The sequence below is a fragment of the Phodopus roborovskii genome, unplaced genomic scaffold, assembly GCF_943737965.1.
Source record: "Phodopus roborovskii unplaced genomic scaffold, PHOROB, whole genome shotgun sequence".
NCBI lineage: Eukaryota > Metazoa > Chordata > Mammalia > Rodentia > Cricetidae > Phodopus > Phodopus roborovskii.
Genome location: NW_026126599.1, coordinates 11,766,663 through 11,788,904, shown reverse-complemented (window position 1 = coordinate 11,788,904; position 22,242 = coordinate 11,766,663). Strand labels below are relative to the sequence as shown.

Genomic DNA, 22,242 nt, shown 5'->3' with positions numbered 1-22,242 from the left:
AACACACAACACAGCTACTGCTTCAAACAGTGAATGAAGCGGGCTATGGATCTCTGTCTCATCTACCACCACTTCTCCAGGCATCTTGACACTTGCAGGAAGACATTTGCACAAGCAGCAGGGTGCAGAAAATGCTTCCCAGGAGTGCAATGGATCCCCAAGCACAGATTTTTATATTATGGGAATAAACAAGCCTATTCCTCATTGGCAAAATGTGTCGTTTTGATTGCCACTTTGATTGGTAAATATGTGTTTGAGCCTAGATATAATGATCTAAAGTGCTATCTATACACATTTAGCAGAGTGGTAGGAGTAGGTTTCCCCCCGTGACCTGGTCTCAGGTTCCTGGCCCCAACGACAGTGTCAGATATGGGGTCCATCAAGCAGTGAACCTTAAATCTAACATCTCTTACTGTTAATCCTATCAGTTACTTCCCCTTAAGAACTGCAATTACATGGGCAAAGAGAAGACTCTTCATGGGGGCTGCCTGTGCAAGGAGCAGCAGGAACTAGAGACTTAGCTTTCCTCAGTCATCAGCCCTGCCCCACAGAGTGTTACACTAAGCTAGATGGTGGGATTTCCTTGGTCTGTCTTCAGGACCTGAGCTGGGCAGCAAATGGCTATCTCTCCAAGAACTCCCACAACAGCATTCAAGACTAATTCAGTGTTTGACATCATAAGAATCGCCAGGTGTAACAATGATGTATGTTCTAGAAGGGGATAAAGTAAGCTGGGACTAAAAAATTTGGCTTTTAATTGTGAAACATTCTAATATATCTGCTTTCTTCTTCAATGCTATTTCTCCCAAGGTTGCCTCACAATCCTCTTTCAATAAACAACTCTTAAAAAAGCAAAGCTCCCATTTATTCCCTCCAATTGTCCACTGGGACTCTACACGTTTGCTTTGATCCATACACTGTTCCATGCTCCAGTCTTGGCTTACTTTTTTTCCTCTTCTACGCAATCCAGTTGGACTGTTCTATAAGCTCAAAAAGGAGCTGTTTGTGTGAGCAAGAGGGGGGGGGGGTGGCTGCATGCAGCCTGAGGGCATCAGCAGGAGGGATGGGAGAGGATCAGGCTGGGAGAGAGAGAGACTGGTTATTTACATGGCTGCCAAGCAAACACTAAAGATGACAGAGCCAATCTTCACTATCAGAGAGGGAATTACAAACATTAAAAAAGGAGACACCGCAACAAAGCCCATGCCATTAGCTGCAATGAAGGCCACCAGCTAATTCAGTTTTCAGTATGGACAGGTGCAGATGCAGACTTCTGTATGTCCACACATCATCTGTGCAGTTCAGGAAGGGCTCAGGAATAGTAATAGTGACTCTGAAGAGCAAGGCACACATGTCCAGAGTACTAGCTCTCAAATGTCACTTCCCCTTTACAGAAATGGTTACTTTCAAGGTAAGCATGAGAAATTCAACTGAATGTTGAATGTGATGAGACAGTGGATCAGAGGGGCCACCAGGGTCCCCCTTGTCGCCAGCTGAGCTGTAGTAACAGGGACACGAAAACAGAACAGTGGTGAATTATATCCCACTCCAACAGGAATGTCTTTGTGTACCTGGTTTTTCAAAATGACAGTTTAATGAAGAATGAAGTATTTGCAACCTCTGCATATCTCTACACTGAATACTTAAACATTACAACAGGGGGAAGTGTAGCTTACATGGAGAATTACAGGAAACAGCGTCGTGTGCAGAGACCCAGCATGGCCAGCCCAGCCCCAAGAAGCCTGGCTCTAGAAGTGGTACAGTGAGCAGTACTTGGGAATTTAGGAGCTAAGGAGCACCTAAAATCCCACACATGTCAATTACCCCTTTAGGTCCCAACTGCTTGATCAGTATGATTTATTCTGAATACCTGCTTCCCTTCTGAGAGCCTGGAATTTGGAGCAAGAGGCATTTGCCTATGTGACAAGTACATATAGGAACCCTGGGCATGGAGCTCCCAAAGAACTTCCCATGATGTCATTAGAGAGGGGAAATGCAGTGTCCTGTGTCACTTCACTAGAACAGGGCCTTTTGGAAGTCTGCCTGGCTTTTCCGTTTGCTCTCTATCTTTCCCCATGATTATCTTAGCTGTGAGCATGACTATATATACCAGGTACCAAGTCCTAGAAAACTGTAAGCACAGAGACACTCAAACACCCAAGACACACTACAATTGTGTGACACTTAACAAGACACACATCTGCAAGACTCCTTTCCAAGACATCTAAGCCAAGAAAACTGAAGACATGACTCATAGATATAATATATGGTTCCGGACTAGGCATTGCTCACCTAGCAATTCTCACTGAGCCTTAATTGCTAATACTAACATTAAGAATATGGGAATGGAGAGATGGCTCAGCGGCTAAGAATGCTTGCTATACAAGCATGAGAACCTGGGTTTGGATCCCCAGGATCCATGTATTTATAAAAGAACAAAACCCAAAGCCAGGTGTGGTGGTGCACACCTGTAATCCCAGCACTCAGGAGGCAGAGGCAGGCAGATCTGAGTTTGAAGACAGCCTGGTCTACACAGGAAGTTCTAAGGCAGCCAGGAATACACAGTGAGACCCTGCAACACACACACACAGCAATGGAACAGAAACCCTAATTTCCAATGTGTTCCTCTGCCTCTGTACACACACACACACACACACACAAAACCAAGGATGAGTATTCAATGTACACTTCTGCTGATCACTTCCAGATAAAAGACTACTCCCTGCCCCACAGAAACAGCTGACCTGACCAAATGAGAGCACAGGAACCCCAGTTGTAAAGCTGGGGAACCAGTATTGGACCCAATCAAGCCCTCTGAATGTGGGTGCCAGTTAGAAGGCCTGGGCAGTCTATGGGACCTCTGACAGTGGAACTAGCATTTATCCCTAGTGCACAAATGGACTTTGCGGTACCATTTCCTATAGAGGGGTACTAGTTCAGCCCAGATACACAGACGAAGGCCTAGGCCCTCCCCCAAATGACACGACAGACTTTGATGATACCCCATGGAAGGTGTCACCCTCCCTGGGGAATGGATGGGGAGTGGGATGGGGGTAGGTTCGATGCAGGGTATAGGAGGATGAGGGAGAGGGAACTAGGATTGATATGTAAAATAAGGTTGTTTCTAAATTAAATTAATTTTTAAAAGACTACCCCCAATATCTATGGCCAAAGAAGCAGTAAAATAATTTCAAAAGAGGATGGCAAAATAGTTTTCAGTGGGTAAAAGTGCCTGCCATACAAGCCTGAAACCTAAGTCCAATCCCTAGATGGTAGCAGACCATCCTGAATAGAGTCTTTTGATCTCTGTGCATAGTGCCACACACACACACACACACACACACACACACACACACACACACTCACAATAGTAATACAGTCTAACCATGGTGCCATTGCACACATGCATACATACTTACAATAGTAATACAGTCTAATCATGATGCCATTGCACACACACGCACACACAATAGAAATAGTCTAATCACAGTGCCATTGCACACACACGTGTACACACAATAGTAATAGTCTACCACAGTGCTATTGTGCGCACGCGCACACACACACACACACACACATTCACATAATAATACAGTCTAACCATGGTGACACTGCACACAAGCGCACATACAATAGTAATACAGTCTAACCACAGTGCCATTGTGCGTGTGCGCGCGCGCACTTACACACATACACATATAATAGTAATACAGTCTAACCATGGTGACACTGCACACACACACGCACATACTCACAATAGTAATACAGTCTAACGGTGCCACTGAGCACACATACACACACTCACAATAATAATAGAGTCTAACCGTGGTGCCACTGCACACACATGAACACACACACTCACAATAATAACATAATCTAACCATGGTGCCATTACACACATACATGCACACACACTCAATAATAATACGGTCTAACCATGGTGCCATTGCACACACACAATAGTAAAGCACTAAATTACCGTTTGTGTGCTTCCTGTTTGCTTCGGCACTCTTCACAGTAGTATTTATATTCACTGCACAGAGTTTCTGTGTTACTAAAACCTCTGTGAAAATGCAAAATGAACTTATATTAGGTATACTTGAAAAAAATTCATTTAATATTCTATGCCAAAAGTAAATATTAAATTGCAAAAGAAATACTTCTACACAAACCTTAAGCAGTGAGTAATTGATGTGTTTTGCTCCACGTCAACAGAAAGGTCTAAAAAATCTTCATCTTTGCTGCTTATCTGTAAATATAGGAGTTATTTAATTGCCAGGAAACACGGTTCCCAGCTGCCAGGTTAAGTGTATCTACCAACAGACTAAACCATTCTTTCTCCTTACACTCAAAAGACAACTACTTGGTCTATACCTAAAAGGCAGCAAACCAGTATCCAACTGTCACATCTCCTGTATGGAAAGACATTAAAGTCCCCCGAGCATCTCACTGGCTGAGGCCAGGAAGATGAGAGTTTCACAGCTTCCCAGGTCAGTGATGTGTGAAGTACACTGCATCACATTGTGGTTCTGAGAATCACAGGCTGTCACCTGTGAGGCAGCATTTCACTTCTGAACATGCCCAGTTGCAGTGGACTAGATCCTTAAGTCAGAAGATCCATCCAGATGGGACTCACTGAGACGTGTGATAATGAACATGGAACACTATGTCCCTGATGCAGAATGACAACCAAGATACAATGAAACTCGTGCAGCATCCACATTTAAGGAGAAAAATGGAGAAAGGCAAGGCAAGAAATTCAGGTGAGAGTAACATTCAGAAAACAGAGGCAAAGCTGCAGCCTGTCCAAGTTAGCTCCTGCAGACAGCCGGCTCCCCTCTGATGCTCTCCACTGGACCCACTGCACACTTACTCATGATAGGACCAGTGGAGGCCACCCTACTCTACTCTAACCCTGTCTGGACACTGTTGGGCAGTCTTTGCTCCTGCTAGGCATCTTGAGGGTCAGACTCCCAGCCTAATAATCGTCCTCCACCATCTCCTTGCCTTCTCTCTGGCAGAGCTGTTTCTTAAATGTGGGTGAGACTAAAAAAAGAAGTGATGTACATTTAGACACTCTGGAGAGAACCAGATTTCACCCCACTAACTTATTCTGATAAGGGCGGGAACATGATTACTTGTTGTGAATATGTGTACTGCTGGCTTAGGTTTAAGGAAGTTCTCTGCAATACATACTGCAGGCCACAGAAAAACTTACTGGTAGAAAAACAGAATCCATCACTTACGAGTTAACATGAATAAACATTCAAACATAACACAATGATTGATATCACCTTCTTAAACTGTTTCTTCTCAATCCTCCCCCATCAGATACAAACCTGTACTCCACAAGTCTCCCAGAGTCCTCCGGAGGTCCAAAATCTACCATATGAATCTCACTTATTACTACATTTCTCAACAGTAACTATTTTGTTTCATCTAAGACTGAAGTGTGTGTATATAAATATATGCACCGCATACATATATACTGATGTCTTCTAACAGATCGAAGTCTATAATAAACAAAAAAAACCCTAATTCCCTGACCATATCTACTATTCCAATGGAAATATCACCGTAATAACCATCAATCTAACATTGTCCTGCTGCTTCAGGAGATGAAAAAGGCTCACACTACAGCATCTTCAGACCGCTGCCAAATCCACCTCGTTCGTCCCTGACTCAGATAAGATCCACCACTAAGAGTTACTCAGGAAAGGGAATATATTTATCTATTAGTGCAGAGCTATCTCATTCTTGGCAACCAATCTGAAGCTTCATCTTTACCAAGTGTCCACCCAAAGGGTACTGCCCTCCTTGAGGGCACACAGTACTATTTTATTCCAACAACAGACACTGTGTCCAGCTGTAAAAAGGGGAAGGACATTAATACTCAGTCACGTGCCACATGACAGTGACCCTGAAAGAGTATTAAGGGACTGAGAAGTCCCCACCTCCCAGTGACACTGTAGCCATCTCACCATTGTGTACCATGTATAAGGTACTAGAGATGATGCTTCAGGAAGTTTCTGCCTCTAGTCACACTGAGGTATGGCACAGCTCGGTTAATGTATGCCAGCTTTCAATTTGCACCACTGCAGGCTTTGGCTTCTGACTTCCTTTTACACTCCTTCACTGTTCTCTAGCGTGTATTCCCTAGAGAAGGCTGCTATGTAGCAGCCTGTCACACTACTGTGGAGCATGTCTTTTGATGCTATTCAGACTCAACATGAGGGATGGACAGAGTGTCTGTGAAGTATACCCCAGAATGAAATGAAATCATTAAACCATGCTTGGTTCGGAGTCTGTTCCTGTGGTTAAGACTCAAGGGTCCATAACCTTATGTTCCCCCATAATCTTACCTTATGGAAAGTTTCAATGACATGATCTAAAGCCTCTTTAAAACAAAAATCAAAATTCAAACTGCAGTGAGCACCCCTGTGTTATCACACACGCCCCACCTGGCACAGCTACATAAGGCATGGGCAGCTGCCTTTAGACCTACAAGGACTCAGGTGTCCTCAGATATTTCCAATTTCAAATCCATCTCCCATACCCTTGTTCTCCAAGAAAAATTTAACCGACACAAAGCACATTGTTTTCCATACCAAGTGTTCTGATGGACTTACAGTTTCACAAGTAAGACACCTGGTTTCATTAGTTAATGTTCCCTGAAAAATCTCATGGACCCATGTCGGGTCTGGTGTGCTGTTGTTTTCCTCAGTGTCCACATCACCATTCCGTAAGCGGCCATTTTGCTTTTCCTGCTTTCTTTCTTCTTGTAGAATATCAGCAATTGTATTAAGTAGATAATTTAAAAATTCATGGGCATCTTGTTGCATGTAGTTGTCAAACAGCTCTAAAAATAAAAAACAGGCAAGTGAGTGTATCTGATAGTTTATCAGAACTAGAAGTGCACGTTAATTATTTATACTATACAAGAAAACAGACAACTACCACATCTAAAACTTATGACTGAATTAGAGGAAAATAAAGATGAATGAAGGCTTTTTTTCTAGACAAGGATTCTCTGTGTAACAGTCCTAGCTATCATGGAACTCACTCTGCAAACCAGGCTGGCCTCCAACTCTCTGCCTCCCAAGAGCTGGGTTAAAGATGTGCTCCACCACCCAGTGAATGAAGGCTTTTAAAAAGCAACACTAACAGATCCACGAGAAGGGGAAGACAAACCCCGATCATTACCCTCTCTGTTCTTCCACAAACACTTCACCAAAGGCAAATTTATCAGCAGAAGCCCAAACCCTTCCTAACAAGGCCAAGCCTACAAAAGAGTCCGGTCTACTAAAGGAAATTATCAGGCCTCTGAGAGTCTGATTCCGTAGACGAGGACTGAGGCTTTGCAAAACTCCTGTGGATGAGTGACTGCATGCAGTCAGGTTTGGATGTGGCATCAAGAATTATCCATTTAGGGCTGGAGAGATGGCTCAGAGGTTATGAGCACTAGTTGCTCTTCCAGAGGATCAGGACCTGAGTTCCATTCCCAGCAACTACATAGTGGCTTACAACCATCTGTAATGAGATCTGGTGCCCCCTTCTGGCCTGCAGAGATACATGCAGACAGAACACTATATACAAAATAAATAAATCTTAAAAAAAAAAAGAATTATCCACTTAGACCACATGATCACTAAAGTCCACTCTGAGAGACATTAGAGCTCTGTGAATGTCCCTGTAGACACAATACAAACACAGGTAGTGTTAATATCAAGGGCTGGGCTTAACACCTGCTCCTTGGATCCTGAGTCACAAGAGTTCTTTGAGGTCAATAGGCCCTGGCCTTACTTTGTCTGGGAACCTTATCTGACAAGGACTGCAGAAAATAAAGGAAAAACAGAGCTCCCCACATCCCCAAATCAAACCAAACAGCCCCCACCCTGCAATATACAAAGCACGCCTATTAACCAATTCTTAGTGAACTTTATTTTTATATCTAATGTGTATTAAAAAAGACCACAACTGTTTCTTTTAAAGCAAATACAGGGCTTGGAATACAGCTCAATGGTAGAGCACTTGTCTAGCATCATGAGATCCTAGGTCAATTCCTAGCACTGAGAGGAGGGAGAGAGGGAGAGAGGGAGGGACGTGGATTAAGATTCTGAGTGCTGAGAACAGGCACTGCAAGTTGATGATGTTAGGGACACTAGCTACACAGACGCCAGGAACACAGGGACAGCAAAGGAGGAGCGCACATCTACACAGCAATATCCCAAGTGTCCTGGAACAAAAGTAAAAGCCAACTCCTAAGTCTCCTTCGCAAAGGTAGAAAAAAAAAACACACACACACAAAGGAGATGAATGGTGGTGCAGACTAAAAATTCAAAAACCCAAACAATACTCAACAAGTAACTGGCAGACAAGAATTAAAGCAGCAGAAATCACAATTTTGTCCATCACGTTGGCAAAATAAAGGCATGACTTGGTTGGCTTGATCAGAGAGAGGCACTCTCTAGCACTGGAGCTGTGGCTGTGGAATGGCAGGGCAGGAGAGCAGTCTGGGTGTGGTTATAACAGAGTGCAGTCTAGCTCTCGCAACAGCCATGAATCCACACCATACAATGGAGCAAGCCCAGGCATGGCCACTCATTTATAACAGCAGAAGCCTAAATACCCTAAACATTTATGAAAAGAATGGGTGGCTTATTGGAACCATGGCATGGATCTGCTATGGTCATGGGGAAACAGGTTCTCGTGAACAAGGGAGCTACATTTCCGAGATGCACAGTAATAAGGAAGCTAAGCATAATGGATCCCATTAGGCACCATTAAACCCAACCTAAGCTTTCTATTTGGATGCACACAGAAACATCCAGTTGTTTCTACGGATCTTACAGTTTTCCAACATATTCTCTTGAACTATCTGGTACACTGATTATATACTGAACAATAAAATGCAACGTTTTGTGCAAAAGGCACACCTCCCTGTCCCTCATTCCTGTACCGCTGCATACCCTTTGTGTCTGGTTGGTTACTTCTCAGGCCCATTTTTCCCCCCTCCTTTTTTAGACACGGTCTCATTGTGTAACTCAGGCTGGTCTGGAAGAGCAATCTTCCTGCCTCAACCTCACATGTGCTGTGATTCCAGGTGTGAGACACATTCTGGGCCCCTTAACCATTCCTGTGCCTTAGTTTTCCCATTTCCACCATGACTTACCTGGTTCAAGTCAGGGGACTCAGGCACTACATGCTGGGAGGCTCCTCTTACTTGGCCCACAAAGTCTCCCTCAATTTTATACAATATACAAGTCTGATTTACAGACCTAAGAATTAACCAGCATGTCCTGTACAGCAGGCTATTCACATGAAGCCTATCTGGATCATTCCTGAATTGCTTCCACATTTATTTACACCTATTCTGCAAATTTCACTCACAAATCAATACAGTAATAATGCAACTGAAGCCACCCTTCACATCAGCCCCTGTAGAGAGTTCTAGCCCCCTGAACCCTCCTGTGATAGGCTTTTGTTTTGTTTTGTTTTTGAGACAAAGTCTCTGTGTGGCCCTGGTTCTCCTGGAACTCACTCTGTAGACCATACTGGCCTTGTACTCACAGAGATCCACCTGCCTCTGCCACCCGAATACTGGGATTAAAGGTGTATGGTGCTACACCACACCTGGCCTCCTGTTTAAGAGCCCAAACCCCACAAGTCCCAAGGCTGCCAGATGCCTGCACCCAAACGGCCTTCACACCAACCTGATCTTTAGCTATACTTGCGGGCTGGGATTTGCTAATCAGGGACAGTAGATCCAAAGCAGTGAGGCCCACTTCCCACTCCCGCCCAGCCAGGGCACTGCAGCCTGCCCCTGCACACAGTGCAACTGCCAACCACTCTACAAACCCTCCAGCATGGACCACCTGTGGCTAGGAGAGTCACACTAGAGCTCAGGACAGCTCCAACCTGGCAGGCTCTAAAGGGAAGCTGACATAATGAGTCAATAGTCTTCAGCCTTTGCCCTCTGTGCAGGCAAACCCTCCATCCCTGAAAGCACTGCTGGCTTCACTCTCTGCAAGTCTCCTGCCCTCTGCTGATGCACTACACCCTAATGCCAGGTTCCCTTCAATATCCACCCTTCCTGCTGCTTCTAGTCATTGCACCCTCATCCACCTTGGACGCTTTCCAGCCTGCAGCTACCATCTCTGACTACTACTCTCTTGCTTGAGTATCAGACTCTTCCACCAAAGGAAAAGCATCAAGACCTAGCCATGTGGAGCCCCGTGACCCTTTCACTGACGTTATATGCCAACTTCTCCCAACCCACTGATAGCCTGACTCATGTACCACCCCAACATCCAGAGTAACTTTAAAATCTCAGTGTCTATAGGTCACTTCCTTGGGTGAAACTGGTTTTCTTTTTAAAAAGCAACAAGCCAGGTGGTGGTGCACACCTTTAATACCAGCACTCAGAAGGCAGAGGCAGGTGAGTTTGAGGCCAGCTTGCTCTACAGAGCGAGTTCCAGGACAGGCTCCAAAGCTACAGAGAAACCCACTCTTGAAAAACCATTGAAAAACAAAAACAAAAACCAGAGAACTGATAAAAGGACGTAAGAAAATCAGAAATGGCCTGAGAGTGCTGGACACCTGTGATCTTGGCACTCGAGAAACTGAAGCATACTGAGTTTGATGCCAACCTGAGCTAGAGTTCAAGGCCAGTCTAGGAGGCTTCAGAGGAGATGCAAGGAAGAGGAATAACAAAGCAGAGCTGAGGGGAATGGAAGGGAGTGGGAAAGGTTTCTAAGAATAGCTGGGAACCTAGTTACGCGAGCTAGGGATGATTAATTCACTGCAGTGGGCAGCACAATGCCAGATCGATGCCATCATCTAGAACATTGTAATTTCCCCCTTAAAAACCACTTCCACATATATGCATGCTCTTTCAAAATAACTGCTATGTTTATCAAAAATGAAAAATGCAAATGAGTTAATTAAAATCTTTTGAGGGCGTGGAAAGAGGGTAATTCACACAACAGTGACTTAAGATTCACCAAAATACCATAAATATCTTGAACCTTTAAAAATGACACACACAGCAGAGCAGCAACCTCTCAACTTTGGCTGCAATGTGTTTTCAGTAAATGGTATGTTAATATGCCAGAATCTTGCAGGGCCTGGAAAAAGACTACTTACAGTGTACAGTGTTAAAGGTATCTATAGGATTACACAAATACCAACACATGAGTGTGAGGAGAGAGTCGCAGGGCTTCATGTTGAAACACTGGCTTTCTAATGGGTAACCTCCCACTCTACTAATACTACAATGGGAAAAATGGACTTGAAGATAGCTTCAGTAAATTGAACAAGTTCATTCATTTATTCACTTATTCAACAAATATTTAGTAAGCACCTACTATGTGCCAGGAACTAGATTATGTGCTGGGAATACAAAGGTGAGGAAAAACAAATCGATTCCCTCCATCATGGAACTGACAGTCTAATGGGAGAGACAGACACTTTCATTATTAAATAATGTATGAAAGAAGCTACTCAAGTCCCCAAACAGCTGCAACATTAACTCAAAAGAATAATACCGCTTACAGTGGCTATTTTCTTCCTAATACTGAAACAGCTAGAGCTTTCATAAAACACTCTGTGCTGGTCTTAAGTGAAACAGAACTGGGTGAAGGAAGCAAGAGAAATTTATTCAGATCTTTCTAATAGGTGTCGTTTGTACACAACTGGTATCTGCTCTTAAAGCTCACCAGGCTTAACTCCACATATTTCTGTTGCACAGGCACACATGACTTTGTCATCACTGCACCTGAGAAAGTGCTCTTCACATGCAGGATCCTTAAGAACATAGACCCTCAGATCGGCCACAGCTGCACTGCCAGCATACTGGCAGCAGCACTCTGGATGTGCTTAACAGTTTTTGAAAGAATGAATGAACAAATGATGAACAAAAGCTAGGTATTCAATAAGTCATAAAGATGTGCAAAAAGAAGATATAGCTCATAGCAACCCAAAATATATTTTACATGAACACACATTATATAGAAGTATATATTGCTAAGGTCCATGGAGCCAGAGCATGAAGCTACTAATAAAGCCTCAAGGCCACCTTTATGCCAATCAATTGTTCAGGTAACAGCAAGCACAAGGTAACATGACCTATCCTTCATTTGCTCCACAGTAATAATGGTCAGCCTACAGGAAGTAGCACTGGCCAGATGAGCTCAGCTTCCTCAAGGACTGCAGCAGCCTCTGACTCCCCCAATCCTCACCCCTCCTTTCATATGCTGCCCATGCCAGCCCATGCCCACCCATAGAGACTTTCCCCTAATGAAAACCATAGCTTCTGATGGTTTCCCAAGCGCTGGCCCTGTCCTGTATCTAACAGTCTTCATGGTACCATACTCTTGCCAAGTGAACTTTCTGGCCATCCTCCAGTGCATCCATTCTTTGTTTGTTTGTTTGTTTGTTTGTTTCAGCTTCTATCACATAGGCTTCAACACAAGTCTCTAATAGCCTTGCCAAGGGTCTTCCCAACACTACAGCTCAGGTTTCTGTGCCATCTGTTTCCTTTCCCTTCTAAGCAAAGCCATACTATATAAATAGTTGTTGGCACCTGTCTTCCCCCAGGGAGTCAGACCCCTAGAGACTTATTTCTAGATTCCAGTACTTCCACAGAGCTAGTGAACAACAGGAAACCAAATGTAATAACCAATGCTGACAGTTACCTAGTGTCCAACCTGTTGTCAAAGACAGTGGAACTGTGGAGCCACACTACATTCGGGGAGCCCTTATGCTCGGGGAGGTATCAGGAGTTACAATTTAAAAAACCAGACTACAAATGAATAGAAGTTAAAGTCTGTCCTTCCCCCCAAATACCAAAACAATCAGCAATGTAGAGCAGAGGGTGTGACACAGATGGGTGTGCACTGAAAATGCAGGATGCTTCTAACACAGCACGAGGAGGTTAAGTCAGGCAGGATGGCCCAACAGTGCACTCCCACCAATCCTGAGACAAGTGACATGTTTTCCAAAGATTGAATAAAGCATGAGAGGAAAACATGCACTGGCTAATGAATGCAGTTAACCCACTATGATCTATGCACTCCCACATCAAATCTCAAGGAGAATCCAAAAGCCAGAGGTAAATGTTAATGTATTCCAAACCATATTTACAGATGCCACCAATATCAAGTAATAAGAACTCTTTTCTAGTATATTTATTTCTGAAGTTGAGAGGGAAAAAAAAAAAAAACAGAAGCCACATCTGTCATAAATAGTTATTCTGCATCCATCATATTGAAACAAGCATTTAATAGATCTGTTGCTTTTATCAACTTACTCTGCCTAAATAAAAAAAAAAAAAAACTTCAGAAAATATTATTTTTAAAAAACACTATAAAAATGTCTCAGGTTTTGGCAAATAAGCATAAAAAAGTCTTCAAGTATATAATTGCATAGGATGGTCAAACACTAATTTCAGGGCCTGCCTGGGCCACAGCTGAGTGGCTGGCATAAGCTTTGGATCCAAGACTGAGCACTGCCCAAGGATAAGTGAATGTGCCTGCCCTTGTGCATGTGTGCTCATGCACTCAGCTTGACCTGTGTCCAGCGTGAGTAAATCAATGCTAAAGCCAATAAAACGCATACTATTCCATGCATGGAAAATAGCTGGGGCTCTGTGCAAACAAGAAAGCACGGTACACATCTCTAAAGCAGATACCAAGGAAAGATGTTCATCACCATGCACAAAAGCTTCCCACAGATACACTTCCAACAGTGACCATCCATACAGACAAGACCAAAATCCCATTAGCTTAATCCACATTCCAAAAGGTTGGTCTGTGTTTCTTTTTCATTTTTGAGACAAGGTTTGACTACGGATCCCTGGCTGTCCTAGAACTCGATCTGTCAACAGGACTGCCCTCAAACTCACAGACATCTGCCTGACTCTGCCTCCCCAGTGCCCGGATTGAGTTTTGTAAAAAAAAGAAAATTCCATGCACATCTGGAATCTAAACAAACAGCTCTCAGAAGGGAAAATGTGGTCTGTGTGCAAGACTCAAATGTTCTGCATTTGTGAGGCAATGAACACTTCTGTCAGCGTCAAGAACAAGCTCCAACTGTGCCATTCAAGTGGGGGCTCCTTATGTCAGGAAATAGCTCTTACTAGGCTCATTTCCGTTCACTCAATGAACATTAGCATATTCAACACCAATCTTAAAAACCTCTTCAATCATATTTGTGCAGGTATCGATCTGATAGCTAGATCAAACTAAACAACAATGCAATTCTGTCTCCATGGATTGACATATCCACAGCGAACAGAAGCCTACAGGTTTCCAGCAGCCTATCATGAGACAGAGCTTGCTTATGGGTTAAAGAAGCCAAACACCAGCTCTGCACCTTCCAGGACTCTGTAAACTTGGGCAAACTGTGGCACACCTCATGGCTATGTTTTGTAAAATTAAATGAAAATATCTCAAGTAAGAAAGAGGTAGGGCTTCTCAGTAGTTATTTTTAGAAATGAGGCTAAATAAGCATTTACCAATTCTAAACCGGAATGGTCTCAACTTCTGTGATTTTTTGTTTTGTGGCCAAAGTGAGAGAAATGATAGAATCATCATTATTTAATAAAAGGTGTGGGTTACACAAACAGAATCCTTCCCCAAAGAGCAATGTACTCTCTACCTAAGATGATTTTAAAAGATAAATGAATTAACATAGGAAAGCTATGGACAATTAAAGAATCACATTCCATGGAAAGAAAATGTGTGTTTTGTTTTGCTTTGCTTTGCTTCAGGGGCGTTGGAGTGGGGACTAGAACCTCATGTTGTCCAGGCGGGCCACAAACTAGCCATCTCCACGTCTCAGCCTCCTGAGTGCTGAGATTCTAGGTACAAACACACACAAGGGAAAAAAAAAAAAAAAAAAAAAAAACACTCATTCTTGACAGAAGTGTCAGGAGGGCACAAAAGAGAACGAGTTTCTCACTTCCTGGCACGTGGAATTTTATCTGAGTAACACACCTCCAACGCTGACCATGACCCCATCAATCACTACCCCCCATTGAAGACGGGAGCCCCACATCTCAGCTTCCCCACAGGCTACGTGTTTCCATGCTTGGGTCCCACTGCTGATGGTTACAGAACAGTGGGGAGGTGAGTGGAGCCCTCCTACAGACAGCAGGCCCTGAGGAAGATGGGAACTTTTCCAACCTGGCCCCCACTTCCTGTTCTTTCTCCTGTACAGGGTTGAAATATGACCTCTCTGCCAGCAGCCCCTCCTACTCCTGCTGCCAGGCCTTCCTGACAGTATGGACTGCACTCCCCTCTGGAATGTAAATCCTAACAAACCCTCTCTACCCCAGCTTGCTTCTGTCACAGTACTCTCATGGCAACAGGGAAGTCACTAATAAAACAGGTAAACACGGTGTGAAGTATGAAGAGACCATGTCCATAGAGTTACAGCATCTCTACCTTCCAAGGACACATGAGCAATATTATACACAGAAACTAGAATTACCATTTTCTTTTCGTAACCGTGTGATGAATTTCTTGGGTGGGATCACGCCAACCTTCTTCTTCTGGGTGGCAATGCTGTGGAAGAGGTCGGCCAGGCACGTGAGAAGGTTCTCCTTTTTTCTGGGCTGGCTCTTGTATGCTAGAACTTTTTCCCGAAATGGACGACAGAAATAAAGTGCTTGAAGAACTGAGTTGCAGTAGCAGGTATTCCCAAACTACAAGAGGAAAGAGGAGCTCCGTTATATGCGGGATGCAGCTATGGAGAAGGTCTGGCTAAGGCAGACGACCGAACAATTTTCTCTTCTAAATTCCCATGACTAAGTGGCTGTATATAAGTATCTATATATCATGCTTTTAAAAATATAATTCACAAGCTGGGTGTGGTGCTGCACGCCTCTAATCCCAGCAGTCCGGAGGCAGTGGCAGGCAAATCTCCATGAGTTTGAGGTCAGCCTGGTCTACAGAGTGAGTTCCAGGACAGCAGGACTACACAGAGAAACTCTGCCTCAAAACCAACAACAAAAAAACCTTCACCAAAACTCTTCCAAGAAATACACTAAAGTAAGATTTAAGATTTTTCTATCAAGGTCTCTCAGGTGCTACATACCAAGCACAAATGGAGAATGGAAGCTAAAAAACCAAGCTGGCTGGGAATGCTGGTCACTGAAGAGACAGTCTAACAAACACCAAGGCTGAGAGCTCTCCAGAGAAGGCCAAAGTCCGCCTCAGCAATGGAACCACCTCTTGCTGGTCGTGGGAATGCACTGCTGTGTGCCACTCAACTTCTATTTCCTTTCCTCAGACAGCACGGGGGGACAGCATCTTACAGAGACTTACTTACAGGTCGTTTCATAACAACCTCCCCTCTCCCTTCAGACAGCTTGGGGACCCCACCTTACAGAGTGAACAGGTAGTTTGATAATGACCTCCCTCTCCCTCTCCCCCCTTGAAGGTAAATGGGGTCATCCTGTGTCAAACTGAAAGCAAATACAGAATCTGTGTGGATTAACTGCATGGCCCACAGTTTCAGAGGAAAAAGCTTACGCCTAACCACAGCAAACCTCCTGCTGGCATGCTCTTGTTCCAAGAGAGTGAGCCAACAGAAAGCTGCAGACCCACTAAGATGCACAGCATAATTAGGATCCTTTTAAAGAAATCTGAAAAGAGAAGATATGAAGGCCTATGAGGACATGTGACTGGCCATCTTCACACCTGCTCAGCAGGCAGAGCCAAGCCCTGGCTTCAGAAAGATACCATGAAATGAAGACTTCCCAGGACAGCTACTCAACAGTCTGCCTATCTCCTAACAAAGTGCACCTGAGCACACACACCACTAAGAGTCATTATTAATTAAAATAGAATCTCTACCACAACCACAGAAATCTATCAGTCAGCACACTCAGATGCAGACAACGGAAAAGACACAATATCCACAATTTGGACAATAATACCCAGCATTTGGATGCCCTAAACAAAGGGATTTGACAACTTCCACAGAAATAAGAGAAAAGCAAAACACATCACCTCATAGTTACATGAGAAAAGTTAAGACAAAGAGGACTCACTGTAAAACTATAGCAGAAAACGGTATAGGCTGAGAAACCGGAGGGCATCTGTAACATGTACATGTATGTTAGGCTCTTCATCGAGGTTACTATTGCTGCAGTGAAACACCGTTACCAAAAACAACTTGGGGAGGAGAGAGTTTATTTGGTTTACACTTCCATATCATAGTCCATCACTGATGGAAGTCAGGGCAGGAATTCAAATAGGGCAAGAACATACAGATAGGAGCTGATGCAGAGGCTGCTTACTGGCTTGTTCCTCATGGCTTGCTCTATTTGCTTTCTATGGAACCCAGACCCCAGCCCATAGGTGCCCCACACACAATGGGCTGCCCCCCCCCCATCAATCACTAATGAAGAAAATGCCTACATCCTGATCTTACAACAATTCCTTAAGGGAGGCTCTCTCCTCTCCTGTGACTTTAACCTGTGTCAAGGTGACATAAAACCATCCAGCACAGGCTCCCACTATGTCAACACAGCCTGTCCATCTTCTGAACACACTGCAGCAGTTAACTTACACCCAGTCCCAAGCCCTGCTATTGGACAGTGTTCTTTTCCTTAACTTTAATTATTTCCAATAAGGAAAATTCAGTCACAATTCTTTTTTTACAATCTGTTAATATTCAATCTTCAATATTCAATAATAATATTCAATTATAATTAATAGCTCTCTCCTTTTGGGGGTGGGGAATTGAAACAAGGTCTCACTGTGTAGTCCTGGCTGTCCTGGAACTCACTGTAGACCAGGCTGACCTCAAACTAACAGATCCACCTGCCTCTGCCTCCAGAGCACTGGGATTGAAGGTGTGTGCCACCACATCTGGCTTTAAAAACTTCTTTTTAAGTTTTATTTTTATTTATGTGTCTATGTGATATCTATTATGTGTATGTTGGTGCCAACTAAGGCTTAGAACAAGGAATCAGATCCCCTAGAACTGGAGTTACAAGTGGCCAAGAGGCAACTGTTATGGGTGTCAGGAGTCAAACGCTCCAACCTCTAAAATACTTTTTAAAATTTATATTATTGTTTATGTGTGTGCAGGCCTGTGTGTGCATGGTAAGCTAGCACCTTTACCCATTCAGACATCTCCCTGGCCACTACAAAAATTACCTTCTTCAACCAGCCAGCCCTGGTTTAAGTGACCCCCAACTTCTCAATTCACCCAAGTGGTCCAAAAGTTGTTAATGAATCTTTCAGACACTGGTTGCTCACTCCCACCGGTACTCTACTACCCTGTTCTTCCCTGTGGGAGCCAACTCCCTTCCCACACACACTGTGCAGCAGTTGACCACACCAGTCTCATCATATCAGTGGGTGGAGAGGACACCAGACAATCTAGCTAGGAGCAATGGGCCATATTTCTTTGACCTGAAAAATGTCTGGCATCTCTGAAGCAGGCTGTGGCTGCCAGGTGAAGTGAGGCAGGACAAGAATGAAATCCATTCACAAGAAAACAGATAGGACACCGTCAGCTAATCGTCCATAACCTACTTTATCCTCTCTTCTCCACACCAGGCCTTGCTCCAAACACTCAGCTCAAACAGTCTGTCATAAGAGTCTAGGGAAAAAGTCATGATTTTTAAAAAACTTTTTAGGATTTTTAAATTTTATGTGCATGGGTGCTTTGCCTGCAACCATCTATACACCACATCCATGCAGTGCTCAGGGAGGCCAGAAGAGGGCTATGATCTCTTGGGACTGCAGTAACAGATGGTTGTAAGCCACCATGTGGGTGCTGGGAACCCAACCCAGCTCCTTTGCAAGAGCAGTCAGTGCTCTTAACCTCAAAGTCCCCTCCCCAGCCCCAGCAGTCATAATTCTGCTCCACAGAAGCCTCACAATGGAGTCACTGAGCCCAACCTACTTGAGTATACTGAAGAGTGAGTGATGTGAGAACTACGTGGCCAGACATACAAATGTGGGAGAGCTCATACAATGCAGGAGAGAAACAATCCTTTCCAGGCAGCTCTGCTGAGCATGCCCTTCACCATGAAGACACTCTGAGAAGCTTGTTAACCCTTCAAGCACCTCCCCAGTGAGCACAGATGCACCTGCACAACCACCATCACAGCTCAGAACGATGCTTTCAAAGAATTTAGCCAGTAAAAATTTTAAAACAGATTTTTAAACACCTGCAACTAAAAACACATTAACCAGGTGATCATTAATAAAGCTAGGCTAGGTGCTGGAGCGATAACTCAGTGGTTAAGAACACTAGCTGCTCTTCCAGAGGTCCTGAGTTCAATTCCCAGGACCCATATGATGGCTCACAACCATCTGTAATAAGATCTGGCACCCTCTTCCAGCCTGCAGGGATACATGCAGACAGAGCACTGAATATATAATAAATAAATCTTTTTTTAAAATGCTTGGCTAATTGAAATATGGTCATCTCCTTATATTTCAAACAACAAAATGCTTGATTCCTACAGGCAAATGCTTGCTTATTGGTGACCCTACCATTCATAACTCAAAAAGGATCCCCATAAGACAGGTCTGGTAGCAATTCTTCCAGTATATACTTTTTGTAAAAGCAATTTAAGCCTGGAAATGCAGTTACAGGATGATGGAAAGAACAAACATGTCTGTCCTTTAAACAAAACCCAGTGTCTTCTCCCTTGCCCCAACCCCCTTATAGGTCGGGAGCATAGAATGCAGGGCCTTGAGTATGCTGCACAGGACTCTACCAGCCAGCTACATCCCACCCCACTCCACAGTTTCCAAAACAGCTCCAAGGATGCAGTGTTACATGGACAGGAAAAACGACTTCAAATTCTATCCATGCCATTCTCCACATTATCACCCCCCAAGGTCAACACTGGTCTGTTTAGCTAGAGTTTTAATACAGACTTAATCACATACATTAAGAGACAGGAATTCATGCTTTGGGAAAGGACAGTCATACACCCCTAAGTGTGGATGTGTGTCTCAAGAGAATTGAGCCAAGCTTGGTATTTAAGGGACACCTATGAGTCAGTAATGTGAGGATTCTAAAAATAAACAAGTGGCAAGCTAGCAAGAGAGAAGCAGAGAGAGCTGAAAAGTAAGAACTGGACAGAAAAGGTTAAAGCCACAGAAGAGGGTCAAAGTGTAAATCAGGAGAAGAGCCACTGGCACATCCAAGCAGACTCCAAGACTCACGGCCACCGTGACCCTGGATCCCGAAGCTGCTCAGAAGTGGCACGGTTTATAGAAAAATGAGACATGAAAGTCAAGCTGTATTTTAATTAATTCCCTGGTCTCTTCCTATAGGATCCTCCTGTCTCTCTTGACCTGACTGTTACATCGCTTCAAGAGAAGCATAATCACTGTTCAAAATCATACCAGCTCAGTGGTTTTAGATATCCTTTGGAGGAAAAGAAAAATTCACACCTCAAAATTAACCACATCTGAAGATGATACAACTCCATGAATTTCTACAGACAGAGCAGCCAGCCAATCCAGGAGGGGCTTCAGAGCTTCACGTTGGATTTTACACTTTCACTATCAAATGTATCACCGCCAAGACTGAAATATCCACAACTGAGTTAGAACTAGGAAAACAGTATCATGGGGTTTTTGTTTTTAACACACATCTATCTGGTTAAACTCCAGAGTTCTTGCCAGGCTTTAAGGACTCACAGTGGCAGTGTCTGCAGGAGGCATTTGTGTGTGCTACGACTCCCACAGGATCAAGCCATCATTTGTCAGGATATAAGTCAAACTCTGGCTATGAGGAAGTTTTTGCCAGAACTGGGAAAATTAAGCTGACAATTTAGAAACTATCCTGAGAGTCTTAAACCTCAGGCAGCTTTACCTCTTTTTAAACCCTACATACACAGTCCCAGCATAGACACAAAAGAATGAATATTCTTTAATGAGTGACCAAGAGCACTCATCTAGTACCCAAAGCATCACGTGACTCTCTAAGGCTGAGTACCTTTGATACTTACATTGACTAATCCAAAATAGTGCTCGTTGACTGGAAACTGTTCTGGACCAATCTCTTTCTCTAATGCCGAGGCATTGGCGCCCTGTAAAATAAAAACCACAATCTCAGGATTTACAGTATTTCTATAATGTCCAATCATATAGGCATAGAGACATCCTTTAAAAGGTCAAACCAACACTAACATTAAAAAAAAAAAAAAAAAACCCAAAGAATGATAGTTGAAAATGGATAGCTTTTAACCACATAACTAAATATTAGTTTACAGAAACTAGTCAGGAAGCACACTCCTAGCACACCCCTTCCTCCTAAGCAATCAAAGAAAACCGCTGCCTTCTAAAACCACAGTATCTGAAGGCAATCACCCTGGAGCTGAAATCCTATGGAAGGCAGGCTCTCAGAGTACAGGGCCAGCCAGCACATGCAAAGGGACTCCTAAAGGATGGGAGAATTACAGGGTCTTAGCCCAACCACAGAAGGCTGAGCTGGGTCCCAGGAAAGGTAAGCACACTGTTCGACGGTTCCCCAACCTCCCCAGATCCCAGAGAAAATCAAACACATCAGGGAGCCTAGTCAAGAAGAAATTTGTTTATTGCCTCATAGTAAGCATCTTTTAAAGCAAAAAACCACAGGGCAGGAAAACAGCCAGCCAATGGTTTATTTTAAAGGTCAACATATCATGCACCTAGGCACCCTATGCTTTACCTAGTAAACACGAGGCATTCATGCAGTGACCTCATCTGGTTTGATCTTGGCAACCAATCACCCTTTTTTGTAAATATCTCCGGACTCACCCTCTTGACTTCCCCTCATTGCCATCTTTGACTGGCTCAGTGTGCCCTTCAGAGAACCATCTGTGAAATGTTGCCCAGGACTGGATCAGTATCAATAACCTACTGTCCTACAGGAAGACCCAGAAGTGACGGCCAGATGCCCAAGGGGTGAGCAACATCAGGCAAAGGATCTCCAACAAGGAGACACTTCCGGGATCACAAATACTAACAAGATTGGAGCTGGAATCCAACAGACAAAGCATTCACTCCCTCCCATTCACATCTTTCCCACTTTGCTCAACTCCCAACATCAGCATGGTAGGCCTGCTCTGTTCTTGTCCTACCCACCACATCTTCCCCCAACTCTCTGTGCTTTTATCTCTACTCTTTCATTTTCTTCTCCCAGTGAACAGAGGCTGGCCTGGTTGCTGGGTCCCAAAGTCCCAGCCTCTGAGAGCTGGGACTTAGTATTTTTTTACTA

General features: G+C 43.9%; 1 protein-coding gene across 1 annotated transcript in view; it reads right to left on the bottom strand.

The window, feature by feature from the left end:
- Usp12 (ubiquitin specific peptidase 12) overlaps positions 1-22,242 on the bottom strand; it is a 50,803-nt gene that overhangs the window by 3,772 nt on the left and 24,789 nt on the right. Inside the window, exons 2-6 of the mRNA XM_051205560.1 lie at positions 20,993-21,073; positions 15,493-15,706; positions 6,630-6,859; positions 4,173-4,249; positions 3,980-4,063 (exon numbers count right to left, since the gene is read on the bottom strand). Of these exons, the coding sequence (XP_051061517.1) occupies positions 3,980-4,063; positions 4,173-4,249; positions 6,630-6,859; positions 15,493-15,706; positions 20,993-21,073 (686 nt within the window). The remainder of the gene's footprint in view (positions 1-3,979; positions 4,064-4,172; positions 4,250-6,629; positions 6,860-15,492; positions 15,707-20,992; positions 21,074-22,242) is intronic.